Source organism: Salmo salar, chromosome ssa01 (assembly GCF_905237065.1).
Source record: "Salmo salar chromosome ssa01, Ssal_v3.1, whole genome shotgun sequence".
Lineage (NCBI taxonomy): Eukaryota > Metazoa > Chordata > Actinopteri > Salmoniformes > Salmonidae > Salmo > Salmo salar.
Genome location: NC_059442.1, coordinates 147,946,756 through 147,967,209, shown reverse-complemented (window position 1 = coordinate 147,967,209; position 20,454 = coordinate 147,946,756). Strand labels below are relative to the sequence as shown.

General features: G+C 46.0%; 1 protein-coding gene across 3 annotated transcripts in view; it reads right to left on the bottom strand.

The window, feature by feature from the left end:
* Positions 1-20,454, bottom strand: part of erbin (erbb2 interacting protein) — a 150,029-nt gene that overhangs the window by 10,579 nt on the left and 118,996 nt on the right. The window contains exons 19-23 of one of the 3 annotated variants that reach the window (XM_045691888.1): positions 20,321-20,450; positions 19,918-20,101; positions 18,056-19,580; positions 16,191-16,343; positions 14,208-14,264 (exon numbers count right to left, since the gene is read on the bottom strand). In XM_045691888.1, the coding sequence (XP_045547844.1) occupies positions 14,208-14,264; positions 16,191-16,343; positions 18,056-19,580; positions 19,918-20,101; positions 20,321-20,450 (2,049 nt within the window). The remainder of the gene's footprint in view (positions 1-14,207; positions 14,265-16,190; positions 16,344-18,055; positions 19,581-19,917; positions 20,102-20,320; positions 20,451-20,454) is intronic. The other 2 variants (XM_045691890.1, XM_014137072.2) reach the window with 2 other exon arrangements.

Sequence of the window (20,454 nt, the reverse complement as noted above, 5' to 3'; positions counted from 1 at the left end):
CAACATCCTGTTGTAACAAGGCTCGTATAGCTCTATTGCTGTTGAATGGACTAAAAGAAAAACAAATCTTTCCTACTGATGCGTCAACATGGTTAATTGTAGGTATGTTCTGAGGGTCAGGTCTTGACACGTTCCTGAATAATAAAGCAACACCCGAGGGAATGGCATCTAAAACAATTGCAAAATCTTTAGGTGTTACAGGGATCTTGTAAAGTGATAAGAATTCCCTCTGCATTTACAAGTCGGCTCACCACCAGATATTATTTCGGAACCAATATTCTAAAAACTAAGAAGTATTTTTATATAATATGTCCCGATTCTTCCATATATAATATCTGTGTGGAGAAAAATTACGCTTATAAATTAAGGACCATAACAACAAAACCGATGAAAAGCAAAGAGTTTTCACTGGAACTTTGTCAATATTATAACTACAAACCAACATGAAGTTAAGGCCTGCAAAAGTTGAGAAGACATGATGACGAATAAAGTTCCACATAGAAGTGGGTCCTCTTATGAATTGTTTTATCCAATTGATCTTCAAATGATTATTTAAGGTAGTAAAGTTCAGCCCACCATACTCATAAATGTTCATCACAACAGTTTTCCTAATGTAATGGGAACGAACGGTTTCTCCACAGAAAGTTGAAAAGCATCTGGTCTATCTCTTTGCTTATTTTACCATCAAGACAAAACGATAGAGCGGCATATGTTAGTCTAGAGATACCCTCAGCCTTGGTTATTAGGACTCTTCCTTTTAAAGATAAGTCCCTCTGTAGCCATTGATTTAGCTTCTTCTGGGTTTTTTAATAAGAGGGTTAAAATTTAGTAAGCCTCTAGACTTCTGATCCTTAGTAATGGTTATGCCTAAATATGTAAGTTCTTCTTTTACTGGAATACCATAATATGAAGGTGTCACATAATCTTTGACAGCCATGAGTTCACATTTATTGATGTTAAGACATAGACCAGATGCTTTCGAAAATGATTCTATCACATTGATTGATATGGGAATATGACTAGCGTCTTTCAGAAAAAGTGTAGTATCGTAAGCAAGCTGGCTTATCATAATTTCTTTACCAGCTATGGAAATAGCTTGTACAGGACTATTATTTAAAGAATTAGTAAGAAGTTCGGTGATTAATAAAAACAGATACTGTGAGATAGGACAACCTTGCCCAATTCCTCGCTTTAACTCAAATCTAGGTGAGGTGCCAGGTTTCAGTTTGATAGAGGTTACCATTCATATATAGAGTCTTAATAGCATTACAGAAAAAATCCCCAAAGCCAAATTTCTCAAGAAGGTGGAAGAGGAACTGATGCTCCACTGTGTCAAATGCGTTATAAAAATCAAAAGATAATATGAAGCTATCCTCGGTTATTAGGTCTGAGTAGTCAAGTATGTCTAATACTAGTCTGACATTGTTAGAAATATGTATGCTCCTCATAAAGCCAGACTGTGTTTCATCAATGATTGCATCCAGCACTTCTTTTTCAGGATGAGGTATCAGTGTTATTAACCCCTGAGTCATTGTAGGAGGGAAAACATTGTTTTTAATACTCTCTAAAAAGACTTCAAGTAGGAAGGGAGCTACTTGTTCAGAAAATAACTTGTAAAATTCTGACGTAATTCAATCAATACCTGGGGATTTATCGTTCTTTAGATGTTTGATAGACTCGATAATCTCTTCAAGTATGATGGGTTCATCACACTGTTTAGATTCTATATCACTGATAGAGTGAACATTATTCAGTGAGTCAAAAAACATATCTGTGGATTCCTGAGAGTACGTAGCGCTATACAATTTCCTGTAAAAACTGCTACAGTAGTTTGCGATACATTTTTGGTCATATGTAATAACAGCATCAATGTTAACATTATGGATAGTGTTATTTGTAGAACTAGGTTGAATTCTGTTCTCCCTCCTCAATTTATTCCTAGATCTAATAAAGGCTCCTTCTGCTTTTAATCTATATATATATATTATCCAGTTGATTTAATCTATATATCTTATCCAGTTGATTTAATCTATCTATCTATATATATATATATATATATATATATATATATATATATATATATATATATATATATATATATATATATATATATATATCCAGTTGATTTAATCTATATATATTATCCAGTTGATTTAATCTATATATATATATATTATCCAGTTTATTTAATCTATTTATATTATCCTGTTTATTTAATCTATTTATATTATCCTGTTTATTTTGTAACTCAATCAGTTCCATCTTCTACTCCCCCTAGAGGCCGGCTGGGGACCTCTGAGAAAGGGAAGTTATCTTGATCCCTTTTCCGCCTTAGCTCTTCTGGTCTTAGCAAGACCACTACCATATTTTCTAGGTTATTTGGCCACTTTAAATTTAAAACGCTCACAGTTCTTGCAATAAGATTTTTCTTCACAAGCTCTTTCCCAAAAGTGTGAGAGCAGATCGTTAACCTCAAACTTAACTAAATCATTATTTAATAAGGAGCTATTTAGCTTCCTGTAGGATGATCTACCAAGGTTAGTATCAGGGGCAAATATTTTGACATCAATGGCCCTATGGTCTGTGAGGGGAATAGTACAAATATTTGTAGTAACACACTCACTATAAATACATTTCGGTATAAGCAAAAAATCTATTCTGGACTGTCTGGAATCTGTTTTGCTAGTCCAAGTGAATGATGTGTCGACCGGAAACCTCTCTCTCCATATATCAGTAAGATCAAACTTTACCATAAAAAGTATAAACCAAATTCTGATTGGTTGGCCTACCTGGGAGCCATCTACAGTTGAATTATCTATAGTAATGTTAAAGTCCCCTTCTATCAATAATAATGAATTGGGAAATGGAGATAAACCAATTAAGTATATAGTACCAGTCAAAAGTTTGGACACACCTACTCATTCAAGGGTTTTTCTTAATGTTTTCCTATTTTCTACATTGTCGAATAATAGTGAAGACAACAAAACTATGAAATAACAAATATGGAATCATGTAGTAACCAAAAAAGTGTTAAACAAATCAAAATATATATATTCTTCAAAGTAGCCACCCTTTGCCTTGATGACAGCTTTGCACACTCTTGCCATTCTCTCAACCAACTTCATGAGGAATGCTTTTCCAACAGTCTTGAAGGAGTTCCCACATATGTTGAGCACTTGTTGGCTGCTTTTCCTTCACTCTGCGGTTCAACTCATCCCAAACCATCTCAATTGGTATGAGGTTGGGTGATTGTGGAGGCCAGGTCATCTGATGCAGCACACCATCACTCTCCTTCTTGGTCAAATAGCCCTTACACAGCCTGGAGGTGTGTTGGGTCATTGTCCTGTTGAAAAACCAATGATAGTCCCACTAAGCACAAACCAGATGGGATGGCGTATCGCTGCAGAATGCTGTGTTAGCCATGCTGGTTAAGTGTGCCTTGAATTCTAAATAAATCACTGACAGTGTCACAAGCAAAGCACCCCCACACCTCCTCCTCCATGCTTAATTGTAGGAACCACACATGCGGAGATCATCTGTTCACCTACAGTTGTGGCAAAAATTTGAGAATGACACAAATATTAATTTTCACAATGTTTGCTGCTTCAGTGTCTTTCGATATTTTTGTCAGATGTTACTATGGAATACTGAAGTATAATTACAAGCATTTCATAAGTGTCAAAGGCTTTTATTGACAATTACATAAAGTTGATGCAAAGAGTCAATATCTGCAGTGTTGACCCTTCTTTTTCAAGACCTCTGCAATCCGCCCTGGCATGCTGTCAATTAACTTCTGGGCCACATCCTGACTGATGGCAGCCCATTCTTGCATAATCAATGCTTGGAGTTTGTCAGAATTTGTGGGTTTTTGTTTGTCCACCGCCTCTTGAGGATTGACCACAAGTTCTCAATGGGATTAAGATCTGGGGATTTTCCTGGCCATGGACCCAAAATATCGATGTTTTGTTCTCCGAGCCACTTAGTTATCACTTTTGCCTTATGGCAAGGTGTTCCATCATGCTGGAAAAGGCATTGTTCGTCACCAAACTGTTCCTGGATGGTTGGGAGAAGTTGATCTCGGAGGATGTGTTGGTACCATTCTTTATTCATGGCTGTGTTCTTAGGCAAAATTGTGAGTGAGCCCACTCCCTTGGCTGAGAAGCAACCCAACACATGAATGGTCTCAGGATGCTTTACTGTTGGCATGACACAGGAATGATGGTAGTGCTCACCTTGTCTTCTCCGGACAAGCTTTTTTCCGGATGCCCCGAACAATCGGAAAAGGGATTCATTAGAGAAAATGACTTTACCCCAGTCCTCAGCAGTCCAATCCCTGTACCTTTTGCAGAATATCAGTTTGTCCCTGATGTTTGTCCTGGAGAGAAGTGGCTTCTTTGCTGCCCTTCTTGACACCAGGCCATCCTCCAAAAGTCTTCGCCTCACTGTGCGTGCAGATGCACTCACACCTGCCTGCTGCCATTCCTGAACAAGCTCTGTACTGGTGGTGCCCCGATCCCGCAGCTGAATCAACTTTAGGAGACGGTCCTGGCGCTTGCTGGACTTTATTGGGCGCCCTGAAGCCTTCTTCACAACAATTGAACCGCTCTCCTTGAAGTTCTTGATGATCCGATAAATGGTTGATTTAGGTGCAATCTTACTGGCAGTAATATCCTTGCCTGTGAAGCCCTTTTTGTGCAAAACAATGATGACAGAACGTGTTTCCTTGCAGATAACCATGTTTGACAGAGGAAGAACAATGATTCCAAGCACCAACCTCCTTTTGAAGCTTCCAGTCTGTTATTCGAACTCAATCAGCATGACAGAGTGATCTCCAGCCTTGTCCTCGTCAACACTCACACCTGTGTTAATGAGAGAATCACTGACATGATGTCAGCTGGTCCTTTTGTGGCAGGGCTAAAATGCAGTGGAAATGTTTTTTTGGGGGGATTGAGTTCATTTGCATGGCAAAGAGGGACTTTGCAATTAATTGCAATTCATCTGATCACTCTTCATAACATTCTGGAGTATATGCAAATTGCCATCATACAAACTGAGGCAGCAGACTTTGTGAAAATGTATATTTGTCATTCTCAAAACATTTGGCCACGACTGTACTCTGCGTCTCACAAAGACATGGCGGTTGGAACCAAAAATCTCAAATTTGAACTCATCAGACCAAAGAACAGATTTCCACCGGTCTAACGTCCATTGCTTGTGTTTCTTGGCCAAAGCAAGTCTCTTCTCCTTATTGGTGTCCTTTAGTAGTGGTTTCTTGGCAGCAATTCGACCATGAACGCCTGATTCACGCAGTCTCCTCTGAACAGTTGATGTTGAGATGTGTCTGTTACTTGAACTCTGTGAAGCATTTACTTAGGCTGCAATCTGAGGTGCAGTTAACTCTAATGAACTTATCCTCTGTAGCAGAGGTAACGCTGGGTCTTCCTTTCCTGTGGCGGTCCTCATGAGAGCCGGTTTCATCATAGCACCTGATGGTTTTTGCAACTGCACTTCTTGAAATTTTCCGGATTAACTGACCTTCATGTCTTAAAGTAATGAGGGCAGTGCGTACAGTCCAGTACATCACTGGGGCCAAGCTTCCTGCCATCCAGGACCTCTATACCAGGCGGTGTCAGAGGAAGGCCCTAAAAATTGTCAAAGACTCCAGCCACCCTACGCATAGACTGTTCTCTCTGCTACCGCACGTCAAGCTGTACCGGAGCGCCAAGTCTAGGTCCAAGAGGCTTCTAAACAGCTTCTACCTCCAAGCCATAAGACTCCTGAACAGCTAATCAAATATCTACCCAGACTATTTGCATTGCCCCCCTATCCCCTCCACGCTGCTGCTACTCTCTGTTATTATCTATGGATAGTCACCTTAATAACTCTACCTACATGTACACATTACCTCAATTACCTCGACACCTGTGCCCCAGCACATTGACTCTGTACTGGCACCCCCTGTATATAGCCCCTCTATTGTTAGTTAATGCTGCTCTTTAATTATTTATTATTCTAATCTCTTACTTTTTGGGGGGTATTTTCTTTAAATGGCATTGTTGGTTAAGGGCTTATAAGTAAGCATTTCACTGTAAGGTCTACACCTGTTGTATTCAGGTGCATGTGACAAATACAATTTGATTTGATGGACTGTTGTTTCTCTTTGATTATTTGAGCTGTTCTTGACATAATTTGGACTTGGTCTTTTACCAAATAGGGCTATCTTCTATATACCACCCCTACCTTGTCACAACACAACTAATTGGCTCAAACACATTAAGAAGGAAATAAATTCCACAAATTAACCTTTAACAACACACATCTGTTAATTGAAATGCATTCCAGGTACCTCATGAAGCTGGTTGAGAAAATGTCAAGCGTGTGCAATGCTGTCATCAAGGCAACTTTGAAGAATCTCAAATATAAAATATATTTTTTGTTTTTGGTTACTACATGATTCCATATGTGTTATTTCATAGTTGTGATGTCTTCACTATTATTCTAAAATGTAGAAAATAGTAAAAAAATAAGAAAAACCCTTGAATGAGTATGTGTGTCCAAACTTTTGACTGGTACTGTATGTTTCTCTACAGATTCAAGCAACTCATCATTCTCATGTTTGGCGTTGTACCCGTTGAGGTTAACAGTAATGAGCGTAATGTCATTGTAACTGATCACAAGACAAATAAAGTGACCAAAGGGGTCACAGTTCAAGTGTAGAATGTTACTACCAAAGGTATTCTTCATTGTAATGACCCCAGCGGCGCGTTCAGAGCCATGGGAAAGCCAAATATCGTTGCCCCACTGTGACTTCCAGGAGTTGGCATCAGCAGAAATTGTGTGCGACTCTTGAAAAAACTAAAATCTGTTCGAAGTTGTTTCTTAAATAAAAATAAGGCCTTGCGCTTCACATTGTTTCGTAATGTTCAAGACCAAACCAAGTGTTCTTTGGAAGAAAGAGAGAATAAAAACCTTCTTTAGTGTAATCAGGGACTATTGTGATAAATAAAAATACAAAATAAATACAACTATGCATACAAAGTAAATAAAACTTCCAGTCTTCTTCACGAGTTTGTAAAGAAAATAGGCCTTCATCTGGTCTGGTCATACAAGAAAAAACTCATGTCAGAGGAATTGAGGTACCTGAATAGTCTGAAAAATACTCACCCGAGGCCTGTTAGGTAGTCAGTACAAGGAACATTAGAATACCATGGCTGAAACCATCAATCTGTTCCTTCTGGTGAGATTCTAGGGAGGAACATGGATTTCCGAACCGTTGATGAAGCCTCGTCCTCCGACGAAGTAGGCAGCCTTTTCCTCATTTCGCGCATTCTTGATCGTTGGCCACAACTTGTTTGTCACGACTTCCTCCGAAGTCGTTCCCTCTCTTTGTTCGGGCGACGTTCGGCGGTCGATGTCACTGGTCTTCTAGTCATCGCCGATCCACCTTTCATTTTCCATTTGTTTTGTCTTCCCACACACCTGGTTTCAATTCCATCAATTACATGTTGTGTATTTAACCCTCTGTTCCCCCCCATGTCCTTGTCCGGTATTGTTTATTGTAAGTGCTTGTGCACGTTATGTCTGGTGTGCGTTGGGTTTTGTACCCATTTATTGATTGTTCTGTTTTCCGGTGTTTTTTATTATTAAACTGCGCCGTTGGAAACACAGTTTTTGCTATCCTGAGTCTGACTTCTCTGCCGCCAGTACGCACCCCTTACAGAATGCCGGACCAAAATTATGGAGTCAGCAGGAGCGGGTGCCCCGGGTATAGGGTGGAGGAGCGCGTCCGGGAGCACGCAGCAATGCTCCACCATCTTGGCACCGCCATGGACCGCGTTGTGCAGACAATGGACCACTGGGAGAGACAGGGCGTTCTCCCAGCGCCTCCACCAGCACAGCCGGGGTCTCCACTTACGCGCCCCTCCTTCTCCTGGTCCCAGTGGGATTCGTCTCTCCCTTCCCCCGGAATACAATGGGATGGCTGCGAACTGCCAGGGGTTCCTCTTGCAGCTGGACATATACCTGGCAACCGTCCACCCGGCTCCTTCGGGCCATGAGAGGGTGTCCGCCCTCGTCTCGTGCCTCACCGGGAAAGCCCTGGAGTGGGCTAACGCCGTGTGGAGAGAGGGAGATGCAGCGTTGGACCAGTTTGAGGAATTCACCCGCCACTTCCGGGCAGTCTTCGACCACCCGTCCGAGGGTAGAGCGGCGGGTGAACGCCTATTCCATCTGAGGCAGGGGACGAGGAGCGCCCAGGAGTTCGCCCTGGAGTTTCGGACCCTGGCTGCCGGCGTGGGATGGAACGACAGGGCCCTGATCGACCATTATCGCTGCAGTCTGCGCGAGGACGTCCGTCAGGAGTTGGCCTGCAGAGACACTACCCTCACGTTCGACCAGCTGGTGGACCTGTCCATCCGGCTGGATAACCTGCTGGCTGCCCGCGGACGTTCAGATCGGGGTCTGTTGGTTCCATCCCCCCGCACCCCCTCTCCGATACCCATGGAGCTGGGAGGGGCGGTGCGCAGGGAGACCGAAGGGGGTTCCAGCTCGTGCACCATCTGTGGCCGCAGAAGTCACACTGCCGGTCGGTGCCGGGTTAGTTCCTCTGGGCATCGAGGCAGCAGGCAGGGTGCTCTGGCGTCACCCCAGGTGAGCCGGCACCATTCTCACCCAGAGCCCTCTGTTGCACATATGTTTGTGTATGTCACTTTTTCTGAGTTTTCCCCGCATTCCCAGCATAAGGCGCTCGTCGATTCAGGCACGGCTGGGAATTTATAGATAGATCGTTCGCCCATAGTTTAGGGATCCCCATTGTTCCCGTGGCTGTGCCTTTCCCCGTTCACGCCTTAGATAGTCGACCATTAGGGTCAGGGTTGATCAGGGAGGTCACCGCTCCGCTCCTCTGGGCATGGTGACGCAGGGGGGGTCACAAGGAGAGAATTAGTCTCTTCCTTATTGACTCTCCTGCGTTTCCCGTGGTGCTAGGCCTACCCTGGTCAGTTTGTCATTACCCCACTGTTTCTTGGCCACAGAGGGCTCTCACGGGTGGTCGCGAGAGTGCTCGGGGAGGTGTTTAGGGGTTTCCGTTAGTGCTACTACGGTGGAGAGTCCAGACCAGGTCTCCACCGTGCGCATTCCCCCGCATTCCCCCCTATGCCGATTTGGCTCTCACCTTCTCCAAGAAGAAGGCGACCCAATTACCACCCCATCGACGGGGCGATTGCACGATAAATCTCCTGGTAGACGCTGCACTTCCCAGGAGTCACGTGTATCCCCTCTCACAGGCGGAGACGGAGGCTATGTCTACATATGTCTCCGAATCCCTGCGTCAGGGGTACATTCGGTCATCCACTTCACCCGCCTCCTTGAGTTTCTTTTTGTGAAGAAGGAGGGAAGTCTGCGCCCGTGTATTGACTATCGGGGTCTGAACCAGATCACCGTGAGGTAAAGTTACCCGCTACCTCTTTTGGCCACAGCGATTGAGTCACTGCACGGGGCGCACTTCTTCACCAAACTAGATCTCAGGAGCGCTTACAACCTGGTGCGTATTCGGGAGGGAGATGAGTGGAAGACTGCTTTCAGTACCACCTCAGGGCACCATGAGTACCTCGTCATGCCGTACCGGTTGATGAATGCGCCATCAGTCTTCCAGGCCTTTGTAGACAAGATTTTCAGGGACCTGCACGGGCAGGGTGTAGTGGTGTATATTGATGACATTCTGATATACTCCGCTACACGCGCCGAGCATGTGTCCCTGGTGCGCAGGGTGCTTGGTCGCCTGTTGGAGCATGACCTGTACGTCAAGGCTGAGAAGTGCCTGTTCTTCAAGCAGTCCGTCTCCTTCCTAGGGTACCGCATTTCCACTTCAGAGGTGATGATGGAGAGTGACCGCATTTCAGCTGTGCGTAATTGGCAGACTCCCACCACGGTAAAGGAGGTGCAGCGGTTCTTAGGGTTTGCCAACTACTACCGGAGGTTCATCCGGGGTTTTGGTCAGGTAGCGGCTCCCATTGCCTCACTGCTGAAGGGGTGCCTGGTGCGTTTGCAGTGGTCAGCTGAGGCGGACAGGGTTTTTGGTCACCTGAGGGCTCTGTTTACCTCGGCCCCCATGCTGGCCCATCCGGATCCCTCTTTGGCGTTCATAGTGGAGGTTGACGCGTCTGAGGCTGGGATAGAAGCTGTGCTCTCTCAGCGCTCGGGTACGCCACCGAAGCTCCGCCCCTGTACCTTCTTCTCGAAGAAGCTCAGCCCGGCGGAGCGAAACTATGATGTGGGGGACCGGGAGCTGTTGGCTGTCGTTAAGGCTTTGAAGGCGTGGAGACATTGGCTTGAGGGGGCTAAACACCCTTTCTTCATCTGGACTGACCACCGCAATCTGGAGTACATCCGGGCAGCGCGGAGATTGAACCCTCGCCAGGCAAGGTGGGCCATGTTTTTCACCCGTTTTGTGTTTACCCTTTCCTACAGACCAGGCTCCCAGAACGTGAAGGCAGACGCATTATCCCGGCTGTATGACACAGAGGAGTGGCCCATGGATCCCACTCCCATACTCCCCGCCTCCTGCCTGGTGGCGCCGGTAGTGTGGGAGCTGGACGCGGACATTGAGCAGGCGTTACGTGCAGATCCCGCTCCCGTCCAGTGTCCCGCTGGGCGTCTGTACGTCCTGTCTGCTGTTCGTGACCGGTTGATCTATTGGGTCCACACGTCACCCTCCTCTGGTCCTCCTGGGATCGGTCGGACAGTGCGCTGTTTGAGCAGGAGGTACTGGTTGCCTACCTTGGCTAAGGATGTGAGGGTTTATGTTTCCTCCTGCTCGGTGTGCGCCCAGTGTAAGGCTCCAAGGCACCTGCCCAGAGGGAAGCTACACCCCTTACCCGTTCCACAACGGCCTTGGTCGCACCTGTCGGTGGATTTTCTAACCGATCTCCCCCCTCACAGGGTAACACCGCGATCCTGGTCGTTGTGGATCGGTTCTCGAAGTCCTGTCGTCTCCTCCCTCTGCCCGGTCTCCCTACGGCCCTACAGACCGCGGAGGCTTTGTTTATGCACGTCTTCCGGCACTACGGGGTGCGGACTGGGGTACCAGCCGATTCTGGCACCTTGGCATCAGAGTCAGACCGAGGCTCCTGCGGTGGACGACTGGTTCAGGCGCGCGGAGGAGACATGGGAAGCTGTCCGTGTTCACCTTCAGCGGGCCGCGCTATGCCAAAAGGAGAACACAGACTGCCACCGCAGAGAGGCCCCGGTGTTCGCACCTGGGGGACCGGGTCTGGTTCTCGACTCGAAACCTGCCCCTCCACCTGCCCTGCCGGAAGCTGGGTCCGTGGTTTGTGGGGCCATTTAAAGTCCTGAGGAGAGTGAACAAGGTTTGTTATAGGTTACAGCTCCCCCCCGATTACCGTATTAACCCCTCGTTCCATGTGTCTCTTCTCAGGCCGGTGGTGGCTGGCCAGCTCCAGGTGTCTGAGGTGCGGGAGGTTCCTCCGACCCCTCTGGACATCGAGGGGGCCCCGGCGTACTTCGTTCGCTCCATACTGGATTCGAGGCGTCGGGTGAGGGGCCTTCAGTATCTCGTGGAGTGGGAGGGGTATGGTCCGGAGGAAAGGTGCTGGGTTCCGGTCGAGGACGTGTTGGACCCTTTAATGCTGCAGGAGTTTCACCGTCTTCGTCTGGATCGCCCTGCGCCTCGCCCTCCGGGTTGTCCCCGAGGCCGGTGTCGATGTGCGGCTCGGTACTGTCACGACTTCCTCCAAAGTCGGTCCCTCTCCTTGGTCGGGCGACGTTCGGCGGTCGACGTCACTGGTCTTATAGCCATCGCCGATCCACCTTTCATTTTCCATTTGTTTTGTCTTCCCACACACCTGGTTTCAATTCCATCAATTCCATGTTGTGTATTTAACCCTCTGTTCCTGCCCAAGTCCTTGTCCGGTATTGTTTATTGTAAGTGCTTTTGCATGTTATGTCTGGTGTGCGTCGGGTTTTGTACCCAGTTATTGATTGTTCTGTTTCCCGGTGGTTTTTATTATTAAACTGCGCCGTTGGAAACACCGTTTTTGCTCTCCTGCGTCTGACTTCTCTGCCGCGAGTACGCACCCCTTACATTGTTCCTCCTTTCTATGTCCTCCGGGCTAAGATGCTCAGCGAAACGTAGACCATGGCAGCTTTCCAGACAGCATCCCTGTAGAATCTGGCAGTGAAGGGGATGATGATGATGATGCCCCTTGGTCTTCAATCGTTTTGCTGTTTCTTCTTGCCGAGGCGATGCACAACATCGATGGCATCACCAACTTTATTCTTCTCTGCAGGCATAACTTCTTGGCAGATGCGGATAGCCTCGAGCCGCACATCCTCATTCTCCACCTCGGGCACGCCATAGAGTCTCAGGTTCCATCTTCTTTGTGTATTGCTCCAGATCAGTGAGACATCTATGGTAGACATTGCTAATCTGTTCCACCTTTTCCACACTCTTTTCAACTTTAGCTACTCTCATTTTCACATCCTTTATTTTGCCACATGCAAACTCGTCTTTTTTAAGCCTTTCGATTACTATGGTTTTTGCGCCTACCATTTTCTCAATGGCGTCAGACCTGGAGTTGATGAGTAAGGAGAGATGAGCTGTCTAATTAGCGATTGAATGTTATTTTTTGTCATCATTGCAAATATTGGCTAAACTGCGCAGGAGGCAGACAGGCAAGTAGTGTTATTTTTTCAGGAACTACGATATGGGAGAAAGAAAGTATAAAGATTACATTTACATTTTAGTAATTTAGCACATGGTATTATCCAGAGCGACTTACAGTGGTGAGTGCATACATGTTTGTGCTGTTCCCCCGTGGGAAACAAACCCACAACCCTGGTGTTGCAAGAGCCATGCTCTACCAACTGAGCCACACGGGAGCCTACATTGGCCTATATCCTAACACAAAACACTGATTGTTTTTTGCTCCAAAGTGTAGGGACCGCAAGATTCGTTACAACAGACAGAGAAGGTTGTTGGATTTATAATATACTGTATATGTTTTGGAATGTTTGGTCAAATCGCCTCAGGGTTTTTATTTCAGCTCTTCAGAAATATGAGGCAGAGACATAGGCTACATAGCGAATGTGTGCGTAAAATAACACATGGGCAGAACATGATCGGGATTCTTAGCTTTGAGGAAGATGTTTCAGTAGGGGCGGGTGGGAGCGAGGCATCCATAGCCACAGATTGAATTACATATCAGTGTAAATGGAATTCTCTCAGTATAAATGGAATTCCATCTCAGTCTAAATGGAATTCTCTCTCAGTATAAATGGAATTCTATCTCAGTGTAAATAGAATTGCAAAAAATGTGCCTGTGTTGAAATAATTATTTCACAGGTCATGGAAAGGGGGAGATTTCTGGGTATCAAATATTTCCAATGAGCATCTTCACATGCAGTCCTCGACTGAGAAGTTTTCATATAGAAACACTGTACATACAGGAGAATACTCATACTTTTAATCGTTTCTTCTGCCTATATCTTGCATATTACTTGCTTTATAAATCTCAATTCCTCGAAACGTCCATGGACACCGCACCATACTGTATATCTAGCCTAGTGATGAAGGTCAAGAGCCCACTCAGTTGACTGGGCTTATGAGCGCTCTAAGCTTCCAACACCATATTCCACCCAGCTTAGTTCTTAATACCAGTATAACTGAAGCAACGCTCCTCCAACCCTCTCTGTGAGACACCGGGGGACCTGGTGGATGCAGATCTCCCATGAGAATAGATAAGCCTGAACAGTAATCTCTTTCAAGGCAGATCTCGTTAATTAGAACTCATTAATCACTGGTGGGGAGGAGGATGGTGCTGCTACGCTACTCCTGCTGCTGCTGGGTCAATACCTCAATCCTCAGCCAGCCAGCTCTCTAATCAGGCTGCTTGGACTGGGCTAGCCCACGCTCTACTTACAGTGGTCAGGAATGCATGTGCTGAAATGGGACAGACAGGCAGGCACTTTATGGCGGGGCCATATGATGGATTTGAAAAATAATTTCACTTGAAGAATACATTGTCAAATACCGTTCTGTTAACAAACTCTTCAATACCGTGTAGGCCTATAACTATTCCCTGGTTTTTATGGTCTGCATTCCTAATATCATACAGTAGGAAAAGAAACACCAATTTTAGATTGGTTTATGGGTGTCCTATGCTCTACATATAGCTCTAGTGTGCACTTACTTTTCGGAGGGTGTCCATGGTGTAGCCCTGTTGTCCTTGAGGACCTAACACGTCATCCTGTAGAGGGAACAATGACAGGTGATTAGTAACAAAGACCATGTGCTGACCACTGTCTGTCGATGACAAACACACCTCTACGCACATTTTTTTAAATAACACTCAACCACATATCACAGCATAGAAATTAGATTCTATGCCTGTGATATGCCTGTGATATGCCTATGCCTGTGATATGTGGTTGTCCCACCTCGCTATCTTAAGATGAATGCACTAACTGTGGATAAGAGCATCTGCTCTGGATAAGAGCATCTGCTAAATTAATCAAATGCAAATGGAATGTAATTCTTCATGTCTTAGGTGAATTAGTTGACCATGATCTGATTGAGGCTAATAATGTTAGTTACATGTTCGGTTAAGATTTTTTTTAATATGTTGTGTTAACAATTAATTCTGACATTTCTCTTAAGTAATTCCAACACCTATGAAAATCTTATCTAAGGATAACATTCTTAACAATGAGGATGATGTTTCCCTACATTGGGGACTACACAGCCAAAAGCAGTGTCCTATAAAAATAATACATAGGAAAGGAAAGAATGGTTCATCATTTTATAAGACTACACGACACCATAATAACACCAGGTGCAAATGAAAGCGTTTGCAGCCATTTTCCACACTAAGACTCAATCTAACACCACACCTACTTCTTCTTTCAACTACATACCCCATACTTACACTGGACAAACACAGTGCTCATCTCCACACAAAGAAGTGAAAGGGTTAAGAGGTGATTCTGAAGTGATCAAAAGAGGAGGCATTAAGCGAGATGATGATTGATGATGAGTCAAGGTGTCGTTAAAAGGGGAGAATCAGTTTTTCAGAATAAATAATCACAGTCTTTGACTAGCGAGGGAGGTGCGCTACATTTTGATTGGAGTGCTGGAAGGTGTGGGGGGGATAAGTGAATCATAGATTGGGAGGGAAGCCAGGTTTAAAAAGGGGCATTTTGTATCATGCAACATGCTACTATTATTATACACATCCGACTCCGTAATATGCAACGTGATGTTATTTCAGGGCAGAGATGAGGGACTTGTAGACTATACTGCTTATCAAAGGCTTCAGACTCAGTGATTTAATTGGATAAATTAGATTCCACTACACCAAGCCAGTGGAATCCCTGTTCAGTATCTCACTGCCAACTGTATCCTATCATATGGCCTATAATGACACACAGCTACTGTCTGACAGAAAATAGGTTAAAGTAGAGAAAAACTCATACAGATAATACAATGGTGCTTCAGCCCTCTTCAACCCTACTACTGTTTGGATAAGGTACTAGTCTGCTCTAAATTGAGAGACTACAAAAATGTTCAACTTATACAACAGAAGCATTGTGCTAGATATGCCAGGTCTCAATTGGTATTTGCAGGATGCCTTTCTACACAGCTAGGAGTTTCCTCTACTTGAATCCCTGATAGAGATTGAAACCGTGAGTTTGCCTACAGTTTAAGGTAGAGTGGCCTTAATGTGCACGGACAAAAGATGCCCCTTTCAAACAAGATAAGTTGCGTCACAGTAAGGAGCTTTACAGTACAAAGGCCCTGTTTCCAATAGTTCTAAAATGCATCCTTCCTTGAATCCTTCTGTAAGGTCATCCCAGATCTGAGGGTTGGAGTGATGGACGCAAACAGAGTGTAGAGAAACCTTGTTTTCATTTCTCATCCCATCACGCACAGATCAGTGACAACCTCATGGACGGGATATCATAAAAATGCTCAATGAAATGATCAATCTTAACTGAGGAGGGCATTGTTTTTCAGAATTGAAAGACGTGGAAGACAAAGAGTCCTTTTAAAAGTATTGGAACGGGGCCAAAGCTGAAAAGTGGTAGGAGACGGCAATCAGATCTGCCTGGGTAGAAAGAGGCTAGGAGCTAGGAGGCTGAGCTGATGTCCAGCCCCAGTACAGTCCGGTACTCACACAGAGGCCCTGGGCTCCGTAGGGCCGTCCGTCTGCGGCAGCACTAAAGACCAGAGAGCCTTGGCTGCCTGTGTGGTGCACGTCCCTAGAGCTGCCGTAGTGAGAGCAGCTCAGCGGGGCATAATTGGAATTATAGGACAGAGACCGGGCGTACTGAGCGGAGGAGGGCGACACACCACATTATACATACAGGCAACACACACATACAGCCAACACACACACAGACACACACTTTAGTGAACATGCATTTCACCAAGTAGTAATGATTAATAAAATAATGTAAATAATATTGTTAATGCTAATATTCCACATGCTTCAACAACATTTGTACATTGTGTTAGTAGCAGCTTGTTTGCTTGTTACTCCAAACATACTGATGCAACATAGACATGCTTAGGGAAACAATCATTTATATACAGTACCAGTCAAAAGTTTGGACACACCTACTCATTCAAGGGTTTTTCTTTATTTTTTACTATTTTCTACATTGTAGAATAATAGTGAAGACAACAAAACTAAGAAATAACAAATATGGAAGGATGTAGTAACCAAAAAAGTGTTAAACAAATCAAAATATATTTTATATTTGAGATTCTTCAAAGTAGCCACCCTTTGCCTTGATGACAGCTTTGCACACTCTTGGAATTCTCTCAACCAGCTTCATGAGGTAGTCACATGTAATGCATTTATACAGTATAAACAGTACCAGTCAAAAGTTTGGACACACCTCCTCATTATTCAAGTTTCTCTTTATTTTGACTATTATCTATATTGGTGTGTGGTCCTCCTACTATGACTCAGGAAAGCATGCAGTTTATTAGGCTACAGACAAAATAAGATGAACTTCACAGGGTGGTGAAAGTGCACGGCGATCTCGATGCTCCTTTCCAATAAATATCAAGGGTTTTATTCTGCTTGACATCGATGCTTGACTGCCGTTTGACAAATACAAATATTCCCGCAATTATCCATAATAATCTCATCATGTAGAGAAGCCTACCTGCACAGCCTACCCATACTGTATCTGTGAGCTGTTGGCTAGAGCGCATGTGCCAATAATACAATAGTTTTTGTGACAAAACTATCAAAAGAGTTGAAAATGCGATGGAAACGTATTCAATACATGAACATTTTTGCGAAAAAGTACATTTTGTGTGCACTAGGTCATCATGCACTGATTTTTATCCACAATACGTTTGGTGGAAACACACTACTGGAGGGAAAAGTGCATATTTTCTTTATACAGATTCTAGAAAGTTAGCATGAAAATTGTCACCAGTTGGATGGAAACCCAGCTACTGATTAAACCATGCTTCTTAGATAACATCAGGGCAGCCACTTTTAAGGCTGCGTTCTGAAGGTGCCCACAGTAACTGTGATGATGAAGTGGCCATTGAGACTGTAGACTGTAGCTCCCATCAACCTGTGCTATCTACGACCCAAAGGAGAGACACTAAGGAACACCCCCAGACTCAAGTCAGCTGGCGTCGCGCTATGGTCACCCTGGAGCCAGGGCTGAGGTCAATAGTCTGAAGTGGCTATTTTCATGTAAGGAACTGGACAGGTCATGAAGATGGATAATGAAACAGAAACACCACTATAATGTGGTTCATGTGGTTTCTGAATGGACGGTGTGAGGTCATCTCAGCTAACACATGATAAAAAAAAAAAAAGACCAAATAACAACCTGGGCTGTTAATAACACCATAACCATGTGATATTCTTACTCATGTTCCCACTCAAACAGATGTGACCTCTATCGTGGGATATGTCATTAAGATTGGCCATTAAGATTATTATCAATCATACTGAATGAAAAGTACAATCAAATAGATCGCTCGTTAAATATTCGTCAAATACTCTACCTTTTCCATCTTCTTGGCCTCGATGTGGCGCATCACCTGGTCTCTCCAATCCACTGGTACCCTTCCTCCTGCTCCCGGTCCTCCTGGCCCGTCCAACAGCGAGTGCTCAGACTTCACCCTGGGGTGGGGCCTTTTACTGGGGCTGACGTGCTGGTAGTTGAAGTCGCTGACCGACATGGTCCTCTCGGGCAGCTCGTGAGGCTGTGGCCTGGCGCTGTGAGGCCTGGGGGCACAGGGCCCATCTATGCTGTAAGTGCGGGCCGACAGAGGCCTCTGCATGGTCTGGGCTATGGCCAGCGGCAACCGGCCCAGGGTGTGGATGTCCCTGTACGTCATGTAGTCGCCCTCGGGCACCTGCATGCGCCGGGGGTCCCCCATAGAGGCTGTGGAGGAGCTGCTGCTCTGCCTCTGCAGGGTGCTGCTCCGTGGCTGACCACCGGGGGGCAGGTGTCTCTCCTTAGCCCACATGTCACCGGGCTGCTTGGGCCCCATGGGCGGGCCTCTCTGCTGGACCTGGTGGGGATATGGAGGGGCCTGGTTGCGGTTGGAGTAGTTGGTGTTGGCCAGAGAGTGCTGGGGTGGAGGGAGGTAGCCCTGGTCGGGGGGGACGGGGGTCCTATGGGTCCACAGGCCTTCTTTGGGCAAGGCGCTGCTGGTGTACTGGACGTTGTACTGGGGCGGTGGGCCCATGGCCATGCCTGTGGGGACGGGGTAGCGGCCGGTGCTGACAGGAGGCTTTGAGGAGCTGGAGAGCAGGTCGGAGGAAGAGGCTGAGGAGCCGGGGTAGACCTGGAAGGGCTGGTCGTTGAGCAGGGAGGCTGACTTGCTGCGGACGATGCTTTGACCCTGGGCCCCCGGTACGGCTCCGGCCATCCTGCCCACTACGCCACCCTCGTAGGAGCCCCCCTCAGTGTCCAAGGAGTACAGCTTCATCTCCCCTGTCTCGATGTTGGTGATGCTCTGAGCCTTGGCCACCGGGGACAGCTCCTCTGTGCTGCAAGACAGCGACATGTCACTGCTGGCCGTCACGCCCGCCGAAGACGTCCGCACCACCGACGTGGCAGAGTCTAACCTCATGGGTGACACGGCCAATCCCTCGCTGGAGCGGCCGTTAAAGTGGTCGCCCAGCTGGTTGCCGTTCTCCAAGTGGTCTGTAATGGGCGCCGTGGAGTTTTCGTTGTTATACGGCGGAGGCAAGTGGTGAAAGGCCTCCTTGGTGCTTGTGCCATTCTGACAGTCATCCAGTTGGACCCCCATGTTGTCCGGCTGCAGCGGCAGCTTGGCCACGTTCATGTTGATCTGGTCCCACTTGGTGTAGCCGTCGCCCATGCCGTTGTTGATGCCCTTCTTGATGAAGGCCAGCCTCTCCTCCATGGACAGGTCGTAGTCCCCCACAATCTTCTCTGGCTTGGACTCGTAGCACTGCTGGTTCTTCAGGAGGGCCTGCAGGGTCGTGTCTGAGCCGTTGCCGTTCTGGAAGAGAGGGGTGCTTACCTTCTGCTGATTCATGTTCTCATCCTCTTGCCTGGAACAGAAAGCACAACATAATGGTTTGTTGTTGTTGTCGAGTGTTCAGGCATTCAGAGTATAAGCATGGCAGCTGCGCAGGAACCTCGGCCTACACTCGCAATGACTAGGAAATCCAACCTTCTTAGTTAGATCTAGTATGAACACATCCAAAGTTATTTCCTTAGTTTAGCCAACATTTCAAATGAGAAAAAACTTCACTGTTCTATGCACCCTAGTGATCTTTTGATTAGGATGTTTAGAGCTTCTATTTTAAAAGAAATCACATCCATAATAGCAAGTAAATCCCACCCTCCATCCTCAAGAAACCCTGAGAAAAACTAGACTTCACCCACCTGCTCTTGGGTAGGAAGGGCATCTTGGCCTCTCTCTCGGGGGTGCACAGGGAGTTGTCCTGACTGCTGTCCGTGGTCAGAGACACCGAGTCCGACATGCGTGATGGGGATGAACAGTTGCTGTTGTTCTGATTGCTGTTGGCCACTGTCTCGTCCAGCAACGAGTCAGCGTCTTTACCGTCATCTGTCCAACCAAGAGAGGAGAACTCGATCAGTGTGGACACATTCATAGTTCTGAGAGGGTTTTACATGATTTCTGGGTGTACTACCAAGCTGTGTACACTGAGGGCGCATGATGTAATCAACTTGTCAGTAGTTACATAGTTGTAGAACCATCTTTCTAACCGTGTACTACTTCTAGCAGTTGTTAATCCTAAAAGGAGCCATGTGTCTGCCGTGGTACCTTTTTTGTCTTTACTAAGTGCCACCACTTTGGGCTGGTTGATGGAGATCTCAATGAGAGGCGGTCTCATCTCCGCCATCTTCATCTCCTCCTCAGATGAAAGCTCCTCAGAATCCTGCAGAGAAAAAGACTTG